The 21322-nt window shown below is 41.5% G+C and overlaps 3 protein-coding genes across 6 annotated transcripts; 2 read left to right on the top strand and 1 right to left on the bottom strand.

Moving 5' to 3' along the window:
• Nucleotides 1-1200: 1200 nt before the first annotated feature.
• Nucleotides 1201-4477, bottom strand: mrpl30 (mitochondrial ribosomal protein L30). Its single transcript, XM_035174925.2, has 5 exons — nt 4178-4477; nt 3233-3316; nt 2480-2626; nt 2040-2113; nt 1201-1709 (listed from the first exon to the last, which is right to left on the bottom strand). Exons 1-5 carry the CDS (start codon nt 4217-4219, stop codon nt 1577-1579), a joined length of 480 nt encoding a protein of 159 aa, XP_035030816.1. The 5' UTR covers nt 4220-4477; the 3' UTR covers nt 1201-1576.
• A 501-nt stretch (nt 4478-4978) lies between these two features.
• Nucleotides 4979-7058, top strand: mitd1 (MIT, microtubule interacting and transport, domain containing 1). The gene is made up of 7 exons (XM_035174593.2): nt 4979-5260; nt 5347-5448; nt 5725-5861; nt 6104-6190; nt 6281-6393; nt 6482-6542; nt 6636-7058. Exons 1-7 carry the CDS (start codon nt 5116-5118, stop codon nt 6729-6731), a joined length of 741 nt encoding a protein of 246 aa, XP_035030484.2. The 5' UTR covers nt 4979-5115; the 3' UTR covers nt 6732-7058.
• Nucleotides 7059-12307: 5249 nt separating this feature from the next.
• Nucleotides 12308-21322, top strand: cracdla (cracd like a). Of its 4 annotated transcripts, none has more exons than XM_035175445.2 (10): nt 12311-13231; nt 14391-14448; nt 14998-15142; nt 15252-15387; nt 15466-15615; nt 16527-16775; nt 16858-18019; nt 18611-19611; nt 20584-20704; nt 20801-21322. In XM_035175445.2, the coding sequence occupies exons 2-10, from the start codon at nt 14400-14402 to the stop codon at nt 20992-20994; spliced, it is 3207 nt and encodes a 1068-aa protein (XP_035031336.2). In that variant the 5' UTR covers nt 12311-13231; nt 14391-14399; the 3' UTR covers nt 20995-21322. The 4 variants fall into 4 exon arrangements, with proteins under 4 accessions (XP_035031340.2, XP_035031336.2, XP_035031338.2 ...); XM_035175447.2 differs by having other exon boundaries at nt 14389-14448; nt 16885-18019; XM_035175446.2 differs by having other exon boundaries at nt 12313-13231; nt 14389-14448; nt 16861-18019.

Genomic DNA, 21322 nt, shown 5'->3' with positions numbered 1-21322 from the left:
AAGTCCATGAATACTTATGGAGGGGCTGTTTGTGAGAACGCAAATGTCTCTCAGTCGCTCACTAACACACTAACAACTTTGGAGACGACTGAAATACGCTGATGCTCGTCACAAATGCTTGTGTGAAATCAGAGGAGCGTCCTTAACGTTGGTTGAGGTTTGCTTCTCATACACCTTGAAAAGCTACGCAAGCCTTGAGACAAATATAAAGAGCTTAAGTGGTGTAAATGATACCAAAGGCCTTGCACATTCAGACGTGTTTGGATTGTAGTTAATTAAACTAATGAGAATGACATGTAGAGGCAGGTAGAGCAGGGCAGCAGGTGATCTGTCAAAAACAGCCTGGAGATGTCCGCTTCAGCTGGGTCTTGAATCCTGATCGCTGGTTTTTAGCACGTACTGTATAGTGAGTGTACAGTGGCTGGACACTGTTCTACACTGCAAGGCTCAAGGAAAATGGAGGAGCTTCTCACATCGAGAAAAATAGACACTAGTCAATAGTGTATTTAGCTCCACCAAAGCCAAACAGTCACCTCAAATCCAAGCTGCACCTAATTTCACACACTCATAGATATCAGTTCCCTTAATGTACCTGATTTTATTTCATCAGGATCCATGAATTATTCTTTGGGGAAACGGCGAAAGTGTTGAAAAAAGCAGTGTTGAAGAAAGGGAAATAAAGAATCGGTCTTGCTTACAAACAAATGGACAGGTGAAACTTCTTAGTGTTTAGAAGTTAAACACTCTCAATAAATGTTTAGTTTTTTAGTAAATATGATGTAATGGAGCTGCCTGTGGTAACACATGATCAATGGTTCTCCACATTAAAATATACAACAGTTGAGACGAGTCATACGCGTATGAATGAACAGTGGCATTAGAATGTTCCAGAGGTACTATGGGCTTGACAGACTATTTATTTCTGGAAAGTCATGTTGTGGGAACAGTCTCAAGGCTTCATCTGTGATTACCCAGGGTGCACCCTGCTTCCTAGCCAATGTCAGCTAAGCAGCTCCAGCCTCTCGCACTCCCCTGAAGGATTAGAAGCTAGAGCGAATACATGGATTGTGTGATATTGTATAATGTAATATGAAATATGTGAAAACGTGAAAAAGCTTAAACTGGTGTCTGAAGAAAGTTAATAGAACCATTGTGGAGAAGGTGACACAGAAAAACACCAAAATCAAAAAGATACATGTATTTCCTTTTTAAAAGGTCTTTAATTCTAGCTTGTGTAAAGTGTGTTTTATATAGAAAATGAGCAACCCCCCGTTTCTAAACTGTCATGGAAATGTGTGATTAATATGGTGCTATTTGAACTGACATAGACTGATAAGTAGACTAAACAAACCAATAACTTTACTGAGTAAATCAAGAACCCATTCAAACCTGCAACATAGACAGATTTTACACAGCAAAATTGATCAGTCCACTTTATAATCGTGGTGTTCCTGCTTTATTATGCAGACCCACAGTCAGCTACCTTCCAGAAGTGGAATCTGAACTGGTACACATGGAGACACATCTTTACATGATATTTATGTACAACTGAATTATTCACTTAGTGAGAGTAAGGCTAGGATTCAATGGCCTTGGGTTCTACAGGTTGGAGGAGGCGACGGACAATCAGCTCTCCCTTGCTGTTAATGAAAGTCTCGGCCATGTCCTGTTCAGCAGGGAGTCCATAGGGCGTCTTCAGCGGCTGGATTCTGAATGAACCAGGAAACACATGACAGAAAGGCAGGAAATTATCCAAACAGTCGCCTTTATGTGTCCCTTCAATGACCAAACAAATACCTCAAATGGATAAATAAATCTTCACGTGAAACACAACTTATCAGATATTATTTTACTGCAATCTCTGATGGTGTTCAGAGACTTAAGCCACACGTGTGCTCACTTGGACATTTATTATACAATTTTACTGGGGGGCAGGAAAAATTCCAGGAAATGTCCAGAGTGCAGTGCACTTCTGAAAGCAGCTTTAATGTCCTAATTCAAAACAAGTGTTTCACCCCCTTTTGGCACAGTAACCTTACCTCACCAGGTGCTTTACAAATTTCAGTCGGTTGTTAACTGCAGGAGTATTTTTGTGTATCACAGGGACGTGTGCCTAAACACAAAGCAAAGAGAGAACAAGGTGTGAACAAGTAAACAAATCAAAGCATTACATTTTCAATAGAAATTTGCCTAAAAAATACTTGGTGCCTCTATAGTGGATCAGTTTTCTATTCTCAAATTACTACCTGTCCAGAGCATGGCTGGTTTTAATTTCAACTCATGAGTTTGTGCCTCTGTCATTATGTGGAACTAGAGACGTCTACTATAGCAGGAACTTCGCTAGAGGTGGTTTTGATTAAATTGTAAAAACTACACAGTGCTCATGTAATCGCTGCTGATCATCACAGGATGGGCTTTTGTTGTCACTAAACATTAAAGCAGAGGAGGCTAACTGAAATGGGATAAAAGTCTAACTTACCTTTTCAAGCCCCAGATCTTTCACCATCTCTTTCTCCCAGTACGGTCTCCGCATCACACTTTTGATTCGAGTCACTATGTGCAGTTTATGAGGTTGGTCTGGATCTCCTCCATATTTCTCATGTTCTTTTGATCTCTCTACAAAGAGCTGCAAAGAAAAACTGAGAAGCTGAATACTGACAACATGGAATATACAAAAAAATAAGTCATTTAAATGTTTAGAAGTGAAAAACAAAGCAGTTATTATGGTTCTCATACATGCTTCATTACTCTGTGCTACGCTGCAGAGTGTGTTCATGTGTGTGTATATGTGTGTGCGCGCAAATAAAATAACTAAACAAGGCATGGATGGATTTTGACCAAATTTTGAATATTTGGGAGTGTATCTCCAGATGTTTAACTTTTGGAGCTGATTGTTCAGGGGTTGGGGCGAGAGATAACACCCCTGCAGTCGAGAACTGTATGATTGTTTTGTGAACGCACACAGCTAAACCGGTATCTACAGAGTTCACGCTGAATCCTGCCTGGCATCCGAAGATGGTAAAATCTTTATGGATGGCCACCGACCATAGAAGCGGGTAGAATTTCCCCCAGGGCTGCTGATGGTCAATCTGACTGTGACAGATAGTCGATGTGTTTGTGTGGGTCTTTATCATGGAGGATGGAGGGAAAGCTGAGTGGGGGTGGCAGAATAGGCAGGTTATCGAGCCCCTTTTTTGGTCATTTTGATATAAAATGGCCCCCTGATTATTACCTCTTTTGGGATCCTTGCTTTGTAAAACTTGCTGCGTGCAGACACAAACCATGGGCGGGGTGAAAGTGCAGCTTGTGTCAGGATCTGTAAAAACACACAAACAGTGACAAGTCAAAGTTAAACACAGAGGCTGAAGGCAGCTTTGCTCAGTAATAGTAAAGAACACAAATACAATGACTTGTACATTTGGACCATTTAACAATATGATAATAAAAACTGCAGGACAGCATCTCTGGTTTCATTTAAAAATCAGTACGCAGGACTAAGTTTGCATAATTTTATATGACATTTAAGATGTCTGTGTGGTATCAACACTGAGGTACAGTAAAGACACATTATAGGATACTTCATCAATATTAATCTATACATATCTGCCTTCATAATATGTGTATGCTGGGAAATCATCTGTGCTGAAAATGTAAAAGGCCCGAAGGCACCGTTATCCATCCAATGTGGCCTTGTCCTTTGGTTCTAGATCAAACTACACCTGAATGTAGAGAATGAGTTAAGGTAAAAATGTGTCAACACACTACATAACTGAAAGGAATCATATCTGCAGGTGTGGAATAAGTTATAGTGTCTTATTAAAGGGGACAATATGTTATAAGAGCCAAACACTGTTATCCATCAACATTTTTAAAGATGAATGTCTGGTTGACTCAACACCATATGAATATGTATTTTTAAAGAATAGACATACTGCCAGGAATAGTTGGTTCTTGTCTTTTGATTCCATTTTCACCATTAGATCCCTTTCACCTAAATCTTACACACTGGACCTTTAATGGCTTCTGTGAATAGTACTGTAATGAGACGATGCTGATCTTTTGTCAGGTCTGTCTGTGCTGGTTTATAAAACACAGTTAAAACGTGATTTGATTGTGCCAGTATGCGGCTGTGGTATTGTCCGGTTTCTAGTTATATACATAATAAAGATGTTCTTACCTTTGTTGACAAGGAGCTCAAACCACGACAAACACCTGCCATGTTTTCTTCAGGACAGTTACTTCTTCTCCAGCTGCATCAAGGTTACAGTCCCCCCCACGACACCACAACACAAAAACACCCAACTAAACTCAGCAGTAAATGAACGAACACACAACTGTGACTATATTCACATCACATACACTAAATATTCTCTAAGTATTTATCCAAGAGCTGGAAAATAGCGGTGATTCAGTTTGATCACGTTGGATTCATCCTCCATGACCGGCACAACCGGAAGTGTCGAAGAGCTACTGTGTAAATCCGCCGACGTGACAAATGTTACTTGAACAAAGTTCCCACCCCACTTTATTTGATATTTTAAACCGAGAAACAATAAACTATTAAAAATATATTTTACTTCTTATTGAATTTATTTGTATCTAAAACATTGTCTGTTGAACCAGGGGATTTAAAATGAGCTGGAAACGTCGATATTTTAAAATGTAAAATTAAATACACACCTATTTAGTCTGGGTGTATGGAGGGTGTTGTAATTTTATGCATTTATTATTTATACTTTATTTTATTTTTGTTTTAATAAAAGTAAAAATAATTATTTTAGGTAGTGATCTTATGTTTTTGTTATTTTATTAAATTAGTTTATATTTGCTATGCACTAAATCCAAACGTGTGAATAATTTTCAGTTCACGACAACCCATGTTTTCTAAATCTCCTGTAAACACTATGAATCGATTTATTTGAAAGGTGAAATATAAATAAAGTTTGATACAACTTTGCAGTGTTCTGTTTCACCCGGACTTATTTTTGCGGTGCTCTCGCTCTCAGCCATCAGGAAGTAGTAGCATTTCTTCCAGCGAGTTTCTCAACAACTTTTAATCATGACGACATTGTCCGTTTTATAGAATCGGGTCGAAAAACAACAGGCGACACAACCATGACACAGAACCACGTGACAGGGATGGAGAACGCCGCCGTGTCCGTCCTGAAACGGGCGGTGGAGCTGGACCACAGCGGCCGCCTCCCGGAGTCTCTGGTCTGCTACCAGGAGGGAATCCAGCTGCTGATCGACGTGTTGAAAGGTCTGTTGTCTGGATTCCACAGGTACATTAGTGGGAACACGGAGACAGGGGCCATCACTGTTTCTTCTTGTTTCCTCTGTCAGCAGCTGTGAAGGATGATTCCAAGAGAGGACACTACAGAGAGAAGACACAAGGCTACATGGCCCGAGCCGAGCAGATCAAAGCTCTTGTCAGCCAGATGAAAGAAGGTAGATGTCATCTATTAATGTATTCATCTATTCATCCATCCATCTATTCATGAACCTCATCCATCCGTCTATTCGTCCATTCATCTATCTACTTGTCCATCCAGTCATCCATCAATCCATCCATCCATTAATCAATCCATCCATCCATTCATCCATTCATCCATCTATACATACATACGAACATACATTCAAACATTCACCTATACATACACACATATATATACACGCACACACACACACCTCTAACTTTGATTTTGTTTCCCTCTGTCCTGTCAGACGGGAAGTACCATGAGCAGAATAAAATACCGGAGGATGCTACAGGTCATAGCTACGAGGTTCTGTTCAAGCCGTACATCAGCAGTTCACTGATGGAGGTCTGGGTGGAGGACCCATACATAAGACACACCCACCAGGTACATAAGTAGTTATGACTCGTTAATATGAGTTAACCACATTTAAGAAAATTATCAGACCAGCTAATTCATAACCTGAAGCCAGTTCTTCTATCTTCTCATAATTTGTTCAAAGTGAGAAAGTTCTGTTATAGACAATCAGCTGTAAACAGTCACGATAGTTAAGCTGTTTTCAGACATGAACATACCCTTGTACTGTATCTCATATCCAAAATGCCCCTCATCCCCTCTCTCCACCACAGCTCTACAACTTTGTTCGGTTCTGCGAGATGCTGCTCAAAGCGCCATGCAAGGTGAAGAGGATCCATCTCCTCACCTCACAGGATGAAGTAGGTTATGTGTATATAATAACCCACTGCATCCTTTGCACTCTCTGCTGGTCGTAATATGATGTTTGTTGTCTTCGCTTGCTCCTGCAGCAGGACAGCAGCCAACAGACAAGAGCTTTGGCTGAGCTCAAAGAGAGTGTCAGTGCTCATGGAATGGATCTGGATGTGCAGTACTCCTCCACCATCCACGACAGGGAGATCAGGTACAGCTGTCACACATCAGCCTTCCTATTTGTCATCACTGTGACTTTATTTTGTGGCCGGAATCTAGATATAATTTAGTTTTTACAGGTTTGACAATGGTTGGATCATAAAGATAGGAAGAGGATTGGATTACTTCAAGAGACCTAAGGTGAGTTTCCACACTTCATAGTAATCAATCCTTTAATTGTGATCGAACATTGAGCTCTGGTGGTAAACTATGTTGTTGCATTACGTCCCACAGGGCCGCTTCTCTATTGGATATTGTGACTATGACCTCAGACAGTGCCATGAGACCACTGTTGACATTTTTCACACCCAACACACTAAAACACTATGATATTCCTCAAGCTGGATTTACTGTTATTCTAGCTCAAGGGACTTCATCCACTTTCCTGCCTTTAATACACACACATACTCATCTGCTCTACTGATGGATTTTTGCCTTCATGTAAACTATAATGATCAGCATCATCTTACATTACGCATCTCGTCGCTGATACGTATTAACTATCGACCAACTATGTGTTGGAATATTTTATATATCTTCTCTGGATTCATCTTCATCACTTTTGAGGCGTCTTTTTGAGGGTGTCATACTGCCACCTGGTGGAAATGTTTCTAAATAGTTTTTTATTTATTTATTAAAAGTGCTTGTATAACATCATAACGTCTCTGTGTTTTTCAAAAATCTTTTGAGCTTTTCCTGTGACTTACATATTCAGTGATTTTAAAGTACATGTGACGATAAAATAAGTCCTGCAGAAGTAGTAACTTGGCTAGCATAGTCTAAGGTTTCTACTTCTAAGTGGTTATGTTAGTAGTAAGTAGATTTTGAGTTAGTACTTACTTTTGTGTGTGAAACGATTATTTCCACTTTAATTCAAAAAGAATCTCAACTCATCCTCCTCATACTTTGTGCCAGAAACATCTTTCAAACAGGTCCCAAGACTTTCAGCTATTCAAGTCACATTCAGATTTTTTACATTTTCTATTCTTTTTGAATAATCAAATTTTTATGTTTTTTTCCTGCGATTATTGTATTTTTTTGTCTACGTGAGAATAGTATATCATCAATGTAGGTTTTTTCTGTTTGATTTTCACACACACATGCAAATACACACACACATACAACCTTGTACTTCTCTCTTAGTGAGGACACTCATTGACATTATGCATTCCCTAGCCCTTACCCTGACCATCCAAGCTAAATGTCTAACCCTAACCAAACCCTAACTTAAACCTAATTCTAACCCTAACCCTAAAACCAAGTCTTAACTCTTAAACAGCCCATTGAAAAAGTGAGGACCGGTCAAAATGTCCTTACTCTGTAGGGTCTATGATTAAAATGGTCTTCACAAAGATATAAGTACAGGAACACACACACATTGCCTTTCAGGTTTTTCAGCAACATGTTTCTTGTTTCTTCTTTCTTCAGCTAATGATTTAAAAAAATTGCAGTTGATTTTGGAATAATTTAAGAAGAACTTCATATTTTTTTATTACAAACAATGGAAAACTGATGCATTATATATACATGCAGAGCACCTTCAGATGTCAGATCAAAATGTACATTATTTACACATTGAGGTCAAATGATTATCTCAGTTCTGATGGACAGGGGTCAGGGTTCCGCAGGGTTTGGAGTCGTGAAAGGATGAACCAAGTTTACTCCAATCTAGGTTGAACTTAGGTCGACTGAAATCTGGTCGGGGTTCCCCTGTCGCAAAGCCAAGCCTCTCATATCTTATTTGGAGGGTAGAGGGACTTTTAAGCACCTCACGGTAATGAGAATTAATTTCGCCATGCTTCCTTTCAAGAGCTGTGTGTTCCTTCTGAAGGCTGTGTAGAGCGTCTTTTGCCTTATGCAAAGCAACGTTAGTTTGCTCTTGTGTCTGAGAGTTGAGTTTGTTCTGAGATTTCTGGAGGTCTACAGCCAAACGGTGCTGCTCCTCTTGCGTTTTTGTGTGCTGGACCAAAGCTTCGTTGAGTTCGTCATGGCACTTCTCAGACGTGGCCCTTTCTTTTTCAAGAGCAATGAAAGTTTGATCGGCTCTCTCCCTTTCTCTTTCAAGAGCAGAGGCAGTCTGATTGAGTCTGGCCCTTTCTATTTCAAGAGCAAAGGAAGTTTGATCGGCTCTCTCCCTTTCTCTTTCAAGAGCAGAGGCAGTCTGATTAAGTCTCTCCCTTTCTTTTTCAAGAGCAATGGAAGTTTGATCGGCTCTCTCCCTTTCTCTTTCAAGAGCAGAGGCGGTTTGATTGACTCTCTCCTCCAAGATAGCACTTTGTATGTCATCTTGATGTTGGGCCTGTCTTGTCTTGCTCTCTGTCGGATGGGGAGCTCCACCTTTATATTGAAAGTCATATTTTGCCTCCAAAGCCTCAAATTTACCCCTGATATTCTTGTTCTCTATCCTTAGTGTTTCCATCTCATACGTCATGCCCTCTGTGGCTGCTGAGACTTCCCTTTGCATCACAACTTTTGTGATCGCTCTCGAGAGCCGGGCTTTCTCCCTCTTGAGTTTTTCTTCAAGTATTCTGCAAGTTTCTCTGACGTCCTGATGCTGCATTTCAGCAAGCCGACTCTTGTATAGGGCATCCTCAAGTTCACCAGTCAGCCGGACCTGTTCTTTTTTGTCCCTCTGCTGCTGTTGCGAGACCGCAGCCTCATAATCCCTCTGGAGTTTGACATTTTTTGACTGCTCCTCCTTGAGGTCTGAGGCCCGCTGGGTATCTTTCTCCTGCAGTATGGAAATAGTATTGCCCTTGGCTTCAATATTACATTGAAGATTCTCAATACTGAAGTGAAGGGATCGGATTTCTTTGTCTTTTTCACGGTTTCTCAGCCTCAGCTCACAGAGTTCCTCTTTTCGAACTGATTGCAGCTCACATTTTAGTTTTTTGATCATCTCCTCATTGCTTTTGTGAGCAGCTGTCATTTCTTTAATCTGCTTTTGAAGCTTTGTGTGTCTTTCCTGGTGAACTTTCTCCGATCTCTTAAGATTAGTCATTCTAATTTTCGTGTATTCCATTTCAACACGAAGACTGTTTTTTTGAGCTTGCGCATTCTTTAAAGCTTTTGAAAGAGCGTCTTTTTCTTTTCGCTCCTTGTTCAGGGCTCTTCGATCTCTTCTCGGTATCTTCAAGTCCTCCTCAAGAGCAGCTTTGGGTTTTCTTTCCATTTGTAGGTCTCTTTGTCGTCTATTAGAAGTTCTCGATGTACTGGATACACTCTGCTGTGAAGCATAAGATAGTTGTTCTTTTTCATTCACGTTCATTCTTGAACAATGTTTTCAATTCATCATATTTATCAAGCTATTAACATGTTTATTTTACTCATAGCACAGAAATATTTAAATATAGTCAAGTGATGAAATTAAGTCGATAATTGTTAATATTAGATGCAAGATGGGCTACACTACCATGAAAAATTAATGATTGCAAGATAAGATAATCAATAAATTAATAAATGATGCCTTCTCTGATTCATTTCATTTCAAGTCTATTCATAATTTTATTTAGGTGGGCTGAAGTCTGTAGCTGTTTTTAATTCAAAATATGAAATCATTTTTGTGCTTGTGGTGTTTTTTGTTTATTTTTAGTATATACAGTTACCTCCTCAGAATCGGATGTGAAGTCCTTCTCCTCAGAATCGGATGTGAAGTACTTCTCCTCAGTCTCTTTCTCAATCTCCTCCTCATTCTGTCCCTGAATCTTCTCCTCAGTCTCTTTCTCAATCTCCTCCTCATTCTGTCCCTGAATCTTCTCCTCAGTCTCCTCCTCAATCTCCTCCTCAGTCTCTTTCTCAATCTCCTCCTCATTCTGTCCCTGAATCTCCCCCTCAATCTCCTCCTCAATCTCGTCCTCAATTTCGTCCTCAATCTCCTCACCAAAAATGTCAGTATTAGGAAGACAAAACAAAATACTTTCCAACAATGACATTTGTTGCTTTCACATTCAGTCCCAATCTACTGTGTTGTATCAAATATCAACAATTATTGCCAGAGGAGTGGTGTGTGTCCAACAGCCAGTCAGCAGATTAATGACACCCGGGGTCCTAAAATGATTTGATCTCACCACAATCATAAAAGGATTCACCAATTCCTTTGATGTATTTGTTGACCAAGCTCCTAGAGTGGTGACATTCTAGATTTTTTCTCTGTTTTTTTATACATTTTGGATCGTCTTTTCTCTTGCAGCTCCAACATTCACTTTGTGTACATAAATTGTGACTCATTTTGTAGATAAGTTTGTGCTAGGACCTGTTCTTAATTCACAGTAAAACCTTAAACAACCAGAGGAGCCTTCATAAGCCCCATGTTGCCTGACCTTTAGATCAAAGTCAGAAATGGGATTTTAAAACTTTCATATGCCAGTAATTTTTTTTGATTATTGTGTGAGATGTTTGGGTTTGGCAAAGCATCCTGGAAGCCTTCTGTTAAAAATATCATCAATATGAAGTATGGTTTTTGTGTAATGAGAATTTGTTTTGAGTATTTCTGCAGTGGTGCTCCTCTGTTAGACACACACAAGTGCATCTGATGAGTTGATTAAACACCCTTTTTTTCAACTATTTCTGTGGGGACAACTCATTGATATGATGCATATAATCACAGTTTCTAACACACACACACACACTCACAAACACACATGCTTCTAGAATTCCATTCAGACTTTGTCGTCCAATTGTTGATTTTGCGTTTCAACAGTTTTTTCAGTTAATTAAAGTCTTCAACATCAGTTATTTACTATACCACTATTCCACTTCATCTTGTTTTTTTTTTCAGCAAAGAAATACTTAATCTATTGAACTAATTCAATTAAATTGAATTTGATTTGTGTGACAAATCACAGAATACATTATCTCAAGGAAGTTTACATAGTAAACTAAACTCATTCAGCTGTCTTCTGCTTTGCTTTCCTGCACATTCAGTAAAGCCAGTGTGCACTCTCATCTTGATTCAGCAAAGCAACTCAGCATTCACACTGCATTTTCAGCAGGAATTTATTTTTCTAGTTTTTATTCCGTTACACCTTTACACAAAAGTTTCTGCTGGCTTTAGACACACAACTTCAAAATATGCAGTCCTCAGTTTACATATCATCTGGTGTTCATGAAAGGCCCACACAATGTACACAATCTTGTTAATGCCAAAACATACCATCTATAATGTAATGTAATATAAATAAATGTATTTGAACCATCAGTATGCTGTGGTAGCAGTGATTTGTGTCTCTCTCTTAATATGAATTTGACGAGAATTGAACTAAATAATTTTCCCAAAACAAACATAGAGAAAATATCCCCTCATTTAATATTCATGGGAATCAATTGTTTGTATGAATGGTTACGCTCCTGAGTTCAAACAGTGCTGCGATCGGATTATCCACCGGCCTTAATCTCGATATGCACAGCCCCATCTGGGCTCTGAGAGGAAAAAAATTATAATCCATCAGCGAATCACATGAACCAGAGACCATCATAGCTGTTTTCTGTTTTACTTGAGCGAAAGGGACAAAAACTGCATTACAAGTGGAAGTCAGTGAAATGTCAGTATGTACAGACAGCTCCTCTATAGGACAATACATTTGCTGTAAACCCATTTTAAGTAAAATATGCCTTCATGCATATTGTCCTGTATGTGTAGATTACCGACAACAAATCCATGAATGGAATTGGAATTAAAAAAACAGCACATCCCAGACTCTTATGTCACTGTTGACATGCTGCATGTGGTTTGTTGCATGTAATTCAGATGTCAGTGGCTGGGTTTATGTTCGGCTGGTTTATATTTTCTGCTGCTCTCCCTCCCTCTCACTGACTGTAGCCCAGTGGCCTCGATACTCTCATCTCTAAATACTATCCAGTGTGATAGTAGGGGACCACTATATGGGGATGGAGAGCTATTGACTGATGTGTGTTGGCCATTCCTTTGTCTTTGGCTCCCAGTTCAACTGCTAATTGGACGGGGCAGGGGGAGTAATCAAGATAACTGTTAACCCTAACCCTAACCCTTACCCTTAACCTTAACCATCACAACTAAATGCCTAACCCTAACCCTTAACCTAACCTTAACCATCACAACTAAATGCCTAACCCTTAACCTAACCTTAACCATCACAACTAAATGCCTAACACTATCCTAAACATAATTTTAGCCCTAATCCATAAACCAAGTCTTCACCCCTTTTAAGCTCTCTGAAAAAGTGAGGACCGGACAAAATATCTTCACCTGGTGAGATCTATGCTCATAATGGTCCTCATAAAGATATAAATGCAAGTGTATACACCACACACGATCCTGCAGGGGTTCAATGTGTAAACAGTTCTATGGGCTGTAATTCCTGTATCCTCGTCCTCTTTCCAACTGGAGCTTTATTTTTTCCCTCTACTCTCATTTCTGGGCCTAAAATCAGGTTAGCGTTTTATAAGGAGCTTAGCGCAAAGGGCCACAGTGTGCCACTAATGTAATAGAGTATCTCTCTCTCTCTCTCTCTCTCTCTCTCTCTCTCTCTCGCTCTCTTGCTCACTCACTCTCACTCACTCTTTCTCTCCTGTCCTCTTTTCTCTTTGTGCATTTGCTCACCCTGTCATAAAGTGACCTTCTCTCGCTCTCTCTCTCTCTCTGTCGCTCTCTCTCCCCTCCCTGCCTGTTCTTTCTTTCTTCTTCCACTTCCCTCGCTCCCTTCCCTCTGCATCTCCCTCCATCCGCAGATGTGCATGACGCAAGCCTGAGGTTTAAACATTAGGACAGGGACACAGCCGACACGGGACAACTCAAAGCAGAGTGGAGGACAAACAGGAGGAAGGGGAGCAGAGCTGCTGCTGCTGAACGCTGGGTAAATTCATTCATTGTTGTACTGCAAAGTGTGTGTGTGTGTCTGTGTGTTTTACAGGTTTTCACATTGAGAATCAGAGCTACTTTTCCTGTGCATGTCAGGTGAATGTTGTGCAGTGGCATACGCGGCAAGAGAAGTTTGTGATTAAGCTGTTGTTGTAGATTATGGTGCTGTGAAATCTTACAAGGATCTCTCTGCAATGTCAATAATCCATGAGATTATCCTCGTTTCTGTTGGGGCTATAGCTTGGCTCACCGGATGGCATGCCTGATGCATGAACACTTTTTCATTCCCTGTGGTGGTAATTCCACTGACGAGTAGAAATTCATTTGTAGGGCGAGAGGTTCAAACGTTATGTAAGTCAAAATATGACACCACAGGCAACTTTCAGAGTGTCGAGCTGCGTTTATGTGCCTATATCTTAAGAGGTTGTGTTTGAGCCTGTTGAGTGATATGAGAAGTGCAGGGAAGTGCAGACACATCTGGTCTTATCAAGCAGCCGTGCTGTAAAGGATAAAGCTTTGTTGACACCATGCAGTTTCTAGGATACACAGGGAGAAGTGGATGAAACACAGAACCTGGTGTGTGCAAATCACTAACAGAACAGTATCATCGGGGGTAGGCAAGTCTGTAAAACAGAGCAAACACACTCCCTGCACTGATTATTGCACCCATTAACATTACAACCCAATTCGGATGTTTGTCAGGCAAGACTGAAGCTGGCTGAGATGAAAAATTTGAGCTTTAGCTTTTTCCAGAGTTATCCAGGCTGCACTCAGCTTTGCCGTACCCGAAATCCTCCTGCTTTGAACCTGCATAGTGGGTTTTCTTCATGAGGCTGCACTTTTCTACTGTGTACTATGCTCTTGTTAAAGTGTCTTTGTTTGTATTGTGTTGCTCGTGAAGACACTTTCTTTACCACACCCCACTGAGCTACAGTGAAGGTTTGTTCTGTTCCTGATAACACCAATAAACCTTTGAACCTTAAGTCCATTGTCACATCCTCTGGCAATCACACGAATGCATCAAGTGCATATGCAAGCTCCATAGAGAACAGAGATCACGCCACGTTTGAGGCCAAACCTTTAAAAACTCTATACCTAGTTGCTTCTTATCAGTACCTTTCTTTTCACACTTTCCTGTGCACTTTTCTTTAGAGCTCAGACCAATGGAGGCTTCCTCTGGAGATATAGAAGAAGGCACTGAAGACATTCCAGGTGAGATTATCTGTCGTGACGTTTTGCATGAGAGAATTATGGTGGGGAGAGAAGCAACTCGATGACAAAAGCGAGCGATCAAAGTAAAGGACTTTGTCAGCATAACACGGAAACATGTGACTCGCACACGCCACGGCTATCGTCAGTGATAGATAATAATCTTCAGCACGAGCTGACGCATGCCTGATGTTACAATTAGAAAAGATCATTTAGACAACAGTATGTAAATTATGCTAGTGTGTGTGTGGTATAGGTATTACTCATGTTGTGGTGACTTTTCTTTATTATGGGGACAAAAATCAAGTCCCCATAACGTAAGGTTAGGTTTAAGTTAAGGTTAGGTTAGGTTAAGGTTAAGGTTAGGGTTAGGGTTAGGGTAAGGGTTAATGAAGTAGTAACTATGGTTAAGGTTAGAGTAAGTCTCCAGGAAATCAATAAAAGTCAATGTAGTCATGGAGACACGACTGTGTGTGTGTGTGTGTGTGTGTGTGTGAGTGAAAGAGAGAGAGCTGCTGTGACCTGGATCTCCTTCATCTCAATCTCTGTCAGGACGCAAAAAGTCCAAACTCAAGTCCCTCAGAACTCGTCTCTTCGGGCGGAACAAGAGAACAGGTGGAGAGGAAAACACCAAACACAGTCAGTCGTCCAGCGACATCACTGCAGAACAGGGACTAGGATCAGAGGAGGATTTGGTGTGAGTGCCGATATGACAGTAAATCCTTTAAAAAATGTCTTCTATAGCTCAATGTTCTGTCCAAATTTCTCATCTAATCGTTTACACTATTTTTGTTTTGCTACCTCAGATGCTCCCAGGGAATGATTGGATCCCGAGCGTTGTCCCATGACAGCATCTTTCAGGCTGATGAGGTTCTGACAGACACTGAACCAGCCAGGGTCTTATCCCAGGAGAATGTTCACAGCAAGATAAAAGCTCTGCAGGTATAAACTCTCGCTGCGACTTGGGCCTTTACAAATGTAGTTTTATTTGTTTAAACAATAGGTTCTCTGGTATCATAGATCAAGCTTCAGCAGCAGAAGATGCATTTGGGGCCACCACCTTTGGTTGTGCCAGTCAGACGTCCAGAGGACCTGTGCGGCCGCTCAGAGGATGACAGCTCACGTGACATCTCAGGAAGTGATGTTACATCACAAGGAGGTGTCTGCAAGGTAATAATTCATCTCTCTTAAGTGAGAGTTATCTGCATGGTTAATCAGTTCAAGTATATGAGTTTATGTTTAAATTAAGCTCCGTAAGCCATACTCATCATAGAGTCTCAGTACATTAGCTAAACTCTGTCACACTGTCCTCTGGAGCCATAGCTTTATGTTTAGCAGGAACAAGAGGAGAAGATGAGAAAAGTTAACACCAACAATATGTGCACATCAGTTTAGAGGCAGTGCATTTGAAGTTCAATACTTCTTCATGTTTGTGTGTGCTTTGCTGTTCTTACAAAATATAATCTTAAAGTGTGAAAACTCAAAACCCTGCAATGAGGGAAAACCTCTAAATAGTGGACATTTCCCTGATCCATTTAAATCGGAGCATATGGATTTGGTTTAGTTAAAAACTTGATTAAAAGGCAGGTGAAAATCCAAAATCCCCTATATTTCAAATAAATCCCTTTTAAATCGTAAAAAAAATATATCTTGGTACTCTAAATTTTCCCACACATTACAAAAACAGGAATCAAATGTTTTTTTGGGGGGGAGGGTCCTCTAACCTTATGTTGTTGTTATTTAGCCTTTCATGGTTTTTGCATGGTTAAACCAATAATTTTCACAATACACAAACTACTACACAGTTCGTGCACTAGTGAGTATTTACACCTGCAGGACAGTGTTTGAGGAAGTGACTCACAATAATCTATAGGGCTCATATGTTCATTCTAGTTCAGGAATATGTGGAAACAGTGGTGGTATAGGCCACAGAGATAGTTCATTGTTTTTCTTTTCTTTTCGTGGGATTAGTTGACGATTTGAAAACTATAGACTGAGCAGGTAGGGCAGAGTCAGGTTAGGTTTAGGTGTATAAGGGAATGAATATGATGAATAACATTTTATTAATTTCTTCTTTTCAGACCATATCCCAGCCATCCTTTCGTCCTCTCTCACCTATCTCCAAACCTGCACTGACCAAGCTTGTGCCCCAGTTTCCATCCCATCCTTTACCTCCTACTGTCCCATCCATTTCCCCCATCATTGACAGTACGTTGGACTTCAGTTCTCCTGCTCAGTTCACCCCCTGCCTGGATACGTCTGCTGCACGCCACCGGATGTCCGTCAAGCCCAGAAACCAACGGGCCAGGACCCAGAAGAGACTCGCTACAGTGAGTGATTCGTACTGTTCGTCAAACAACACACAGCACACCTCATTTACTTTCATGACCTCTCTGTCTTTGTTTTTTTAAGCAGACTGATTTTGGGCTTCCGTCACAGGCCCTGAACAACATTGACCACCCTGAGTATGTGGAAGAAGAGGAGCAGCGGCTTTGTGCTCCAGACAAGGTGTCGCTGGAAACAGAAAAAAGAGAAGCAGATACTACGACCATAGCTCAGCACCTTCCTACCAAATCCCCAGAGGTTGCACCAATAACTTTAGAAGAAGCCCCCAAATCATCCGGTTTGACTTCTTCCCAAACGGACCCTGCTCCTCCTTGGAGAAAACCCTCTATCTCCTCACAGGTTCTTCGACCTAAGCCTCAAAGACCAGTGGATGTTACGTCCAGTGAACGTCCACAATCATCCTTTATAGAGTCAGAACTCAAAACCAAAAGAGAGGGGGATTCTGAGATACAAGTAATGTTCCACGACAAGAGGAATACTCTTAAAAAGACTGGAATGACTAAAGAGACCTCGGACCAGATCTCCTCTACCTCCAGCTCAGCACTGGCATCCAGGCAATCCTCTATTCAACAGCAGGTTAAAGATGAGACAGAGAGCATAAGAGGAATAAAGAGATCTGGCCCAGGATCTGGGTCCTTCCATTTCTCCATCACCACTGCCAAAAAACGAGATAGTGAGAGACCCCGATCGAGCAGTTTTGTGGGAGTGCTGATACAAGCCGAAGCCAGGCACAAGAGCAAAGGGGGAACAGAGGAGAAACGTGTTGCAGGCTTAAGGGAAAAGGAGGAACTTAAAGACAGAGTTGTGGGACGCCTTAAGCAAGAGGGATCTCTACGCAAAGGCTCAGGAATTACATGGGATAAGATGGACAGCCTCAAAAAGACAGAACCAGTGGCATCTGCGTCTAAAAATGCAGCCGCAGACACAGGGACTTCAGCAAAGGAGGAGGTGGAGAGCAGCCGGGAGGAGGTGGAGGAAGCAGTGGAAGCACAGGAGGAGGTCCAGGAGGAAGAAGGGAAGACAGCATTTGGTGTGAAACTACGCTCAATGTCTCAATCGATGAAAGTTCGGGCTGATCCGACCCCTAACCATTTCTCTAAGCCGCCAGTCAGTGAGGACCAGTGTGACAAACAAAACAGACAGGAGATGAGCGATAATGTCGGCTACGTGTCTAAAAAGCCGCTCATCTCTTGTACCCCATCCACCTCTGGAGACATCAGAGTGTCAGGTGAGTTTTTTGAGAAATCGTTAATCTACTACCTCCGCAAAGTAGATTAGGTTTTTGTCCAAACTATGTCATGTATGACAACGAAACTTAGTGGAAAGATGCCATACGGTTCAGGAAAGAATCCTTAACATTTTGGTATCAAACCAGAACAGGGTGACAGATCCAGGATTTTCCTTTTCACTTTCTTTAACATTTATTGATGAGTGTGTGAAATTTGGTGCAGATCCAAATAAAAATCCAGATCTAGTGAATTTAAATGCACTTTCATTAGGGGACGGTTGGGTTTTGGCTTTGGCTTGGGAGTTTCAGGTAATGACAAAAAAAATAACACTTGTTTACTCCATATTGTGCAACGAGCCATGGTTTAAAATCGCAACACGCAGCCATATTTTTCAGTCTCGTGTAAAGTTAATCATTGATTCACTCTGCAGTGCTGCACCTTTGAAAGGAGGTCCCACAGCGTAAATTATCTCTCCAGAGAGATAAGATTCTTACTGATCACAAACGACCTTTGCACTCATTAAAATGCCACCCAGGCTAACTTTAACAGTGCTGTCAAGTGTGTCTAACAGATTTGCATCTCCTCCACAGATGCAACCCCATCTGGCTCCTCCCTTCCACTCAAGAATACCTTACCATCGACAGGCAATTCTTCCATCACGTCTGCAGAGGTCCGAGCAACCTCCTCAGACGCCAGAGAAGTAGCGACTGCCCCCTCTGTGGCTCAGGAGCCCCAGTCTGCCCCCGCACCAGCATCGTCTGAAGTGTCCTGGATGAGCCTTGCAATGGAAAAGACCAGGACCCTGCAGCAGCTCTTCACGGGCAGGTTCCCCAGAGACCTAACAGGCGCGCAGACTGTGGCTCGACCGCAAGCACAAGTGCAGCCGACGACTCAAACAGAGACACAGATTGGTGCACAAACGCAGGCACAGATTGCTAAAATGCAGCAGGGCTCAACACCATCGCAAGCAGCAAATCAGCCATCAAGTGATACAGTGAAAACAGCAACGGTGCAAAGTACAAGTCAAGCACAAGCTGTCCAACCATCACTAGTGTCAGTGCAACAGAACACGACAACGGTAGCTACTGGTCTGTCAGACACTCCTAAAGAAGCACAAACATCCAAACAAACCAATGAAGCCCAGTCACACCCAAGTACAACTCAGTTTGCCTCACAGTGTCTGTCTCATCCACCTGTACAGACCAAGCCATGGACCCCACAGTTTCCCCTACGTTCTTCTACACAAGCAGACACCTCATCTCAGTTTGCACTGCAGGGGAGCGCCACCCAGTGTCTTGCACAATCTTCCTCAAGCCAGCACGCCACCTCCCAGCCACCTGCTTGGACTAATCGAGGTGTCCACCCCACCAACCAGCTCAAACCCACAGCTTCAGTTTCCACCACCACATCGATCACAGCTCCTCCTCCCCCAGTGTCGGCCCTGGGAAAAGGGGAAAGAGACGCCAACGTGCAGGAAAAAGAGGGTCCCTCACCCATAGGAAGACGAGCAGCTTGGGGCGGGTCAGTGAGCGAGAGGGCTGCTTTTCTGCAAAAACAGCCAGAGTGGGTCACACCAGCTGGAGCGAAGGAGGTTTGTAACTTTGCAACTGTGAAAACGACATAAAGTATAAGTCTAGTAATACACTACAGTTTTCTTCTCTGTAACAAATCCTCACCCTTTCCTTGCCTTGTCTCAGTCTCAAACCTTCCCTCCTGCTGAACCTGTAAATCTTTAAAAACTGGTCACAACGGGAATGACACTCAGTAGAGCACACACCAATGCCGAGGCCTAACAGTCCCCTTAAATTCAATCAAGCTGCACCAAATTGCACACACACATCAGTTCCCTGAACATGCCTGATTTTTTTAAATCAAGATCCATAAATTATTCCCTGGCAAATTGGTGAATATGTCAAGGAGGTTTCCTTCAACCTTCCGAAACAGTTGTTTGATAGCAAACATTACTCAAACAAGAGTATACAGGTGTTTTTGTTTGTGACAACTCAGATGCCCTAATCAGCATTTACAGCTGCAGAGAGGTAAATGTGGGATTGACTTAAAATAAATTGCATGAACATGCCTATGTTCATAACTGCTGAACGGATATGTGATATATAATGTAAATATAAAAAGATTGGCACTCACCTCCGCCAAGGACCAACAGTCCCCTCATGAAACCACATTTAAATTCACTAGAACCTGATTATTATTATTTGGATCTGCACCAATTGCAGACACTCATAAATATCAGTTCCCTAAATGTGCCGGATTTAATTCATTAAGATCTATGACTCATTCTCTGAAAAATCAACGAAAACGTTGAAAACCCCCCTATCATGTTAAGTCTAAGAAAAATAATTCCTGGACCAAAAATGAATGGGTTCTTTGTTATGTTATGTCTCACCTCTCCACAATGCGGCAAATAAACAAACAAACAAAGGAAAACCTATCCTCCTTGTCAGAGGTGAATTTTATTCAGATTCAGAGATTCATCCTTTAACTTCCTGGTTCGTGGACTGCTATTCTATCCTGAGTAGATGTTCTAACTCTCAGCTCTTCTCAGGTGGAATTGAAGAACGCTCAATCAGAAGTGCAGTCATCAGATGAATCTCCTGTCTCTGCCAATACAACGTCTCTGAGCACAGACACAAAACCAGAAGGAAGACCAGGGGTAAAACTTACAGGTGCTTTTACATACAGTATAATCATTATGACACCTATAGAAAGTCAGTATCTCGCATTACAGCAATGTGACACAAGTTTTGTTTGTTGTTGTTTAGAGTCGACCCCCACCAAAGTCCCGGACAGGCCCAGTGAGGACAAATGGCTCCGGAAAAACCCTGCATCTTTTTCGCCCTCATCGTCCCCCACACAGTCGTCAGAGTTGCGGTCCATGTCGGACAGTGGCAAGCCGTCCTGGATGGAACTGGCGAAGAGAAAGTCAATGGCCTGGAGTGACAAGACCATGGACTAAGAGGGAAAAGAGACAAATATAAAGAATATGGCCACATGAAGATGAGCTGCCCTGCAGACAAATACCACCTTTATCAAGGTTAATGAGCTGAATGTTTGGGGCGACTGTTAGAATGATGCGGATACTGTGATAATTTATGTTGTGAGGCTGTTGTGTTTGAATTGTATTTAATTGTTAATTGTTAATGTTGAAAGATAGAGTACATGTTGAAAAGTTCACTATGATCCCTCTGCACCAAACCCACTTTAAGATGAGAGATCAGAATCATGTTTTATCTGATTCATCATACAGCTGTTGACACTGTATGTTAAATAAACAACAAATTTAA

This window comes from Hippoglossus stenolepis, chromosome 13 (genome assembly GCF_022539355.2).
Source record: "Hippoglossus stenolepis isolate QCI-W04-F060 chromosome 13, HSTE1.2, whole genome shotgun sequence".
In the NCBI taxonomy this organism is placed as follows: domain Eukaryota; kingdom Metazoa; phylum Chordata; class Actinopteri; order Pleuronectiformes; family Pleuronectidae; genus Hippoglossus; species Hippoglossus stenolepis.
This window is presented reverse-complemented; position numbering and strand designations above follow the sequence as displayed.

Bases quoted from the DNA above. Each gene is read 5' to 3' on its own strand.
- mitd1 (XM_035174593.2), top strand. From the start codon at position 5,116: ATGACACAGAACCACGTGACAGGGATGGAGAACGCCGCCGTGTCCGTC. The intron at 5,261-5,346 runs GTCTGTTGTCTG...CTCTGTCAGCAG, and splicing joins GCTGATCGACGTGTTGAAAG to CTGTGAAGGATGATTCCAAG. The intron at 6,543-6,635 runs GTGAGTTTCCAC...TACGTCCCACAG, and splicing joins ATTACTTCAAGAGACCTAAG to GGCCGCTTCTCTATTGGATA.
- cracdla (XM_035175445.2), top strand. From the start codon at position 14,400: ATGGAGGCTTCCTCTGGAGATATAGAAGAAGGCACTGAAGACATTCCA. The intron at 15,143-15,251 runs GTGAGTGCCGAT...TTGCTACCTCAG, and splicing joins GGATCAGAGGAGGATTTGGT to ATGCTCCCAGGGAATGATTG. The intron at 16,776-16,857 runs GTGAGTGATTCG...TGTTTTTTTAAG, and splicing joins CCCAGAAGAGACTCGCTACA to CAGACTGATTTTGGGCTTCC.
- mrpl30 (XM_035174925.2), bottom strand. From the start codon at position 4,219: ATGGCAGGTGTTTGTCGTGGTTTGAGCTCCTTGTCAACAAAG. The intron at 3,317-4,177 runs GTAAGAACATCT...GTGTTTTTACAG, and splicing joins TGAGCTCCTTGTCAACAAAG to ATCCTGACACAAGCTGCACT. The intron at 2,627-3,232 runs GTAATAATCAGG...TTTTCTTTGCAG, and splicing joins AAGCAAGGATCCCAAAAGAG to CTCTTTGTAGAGAGATCAAA.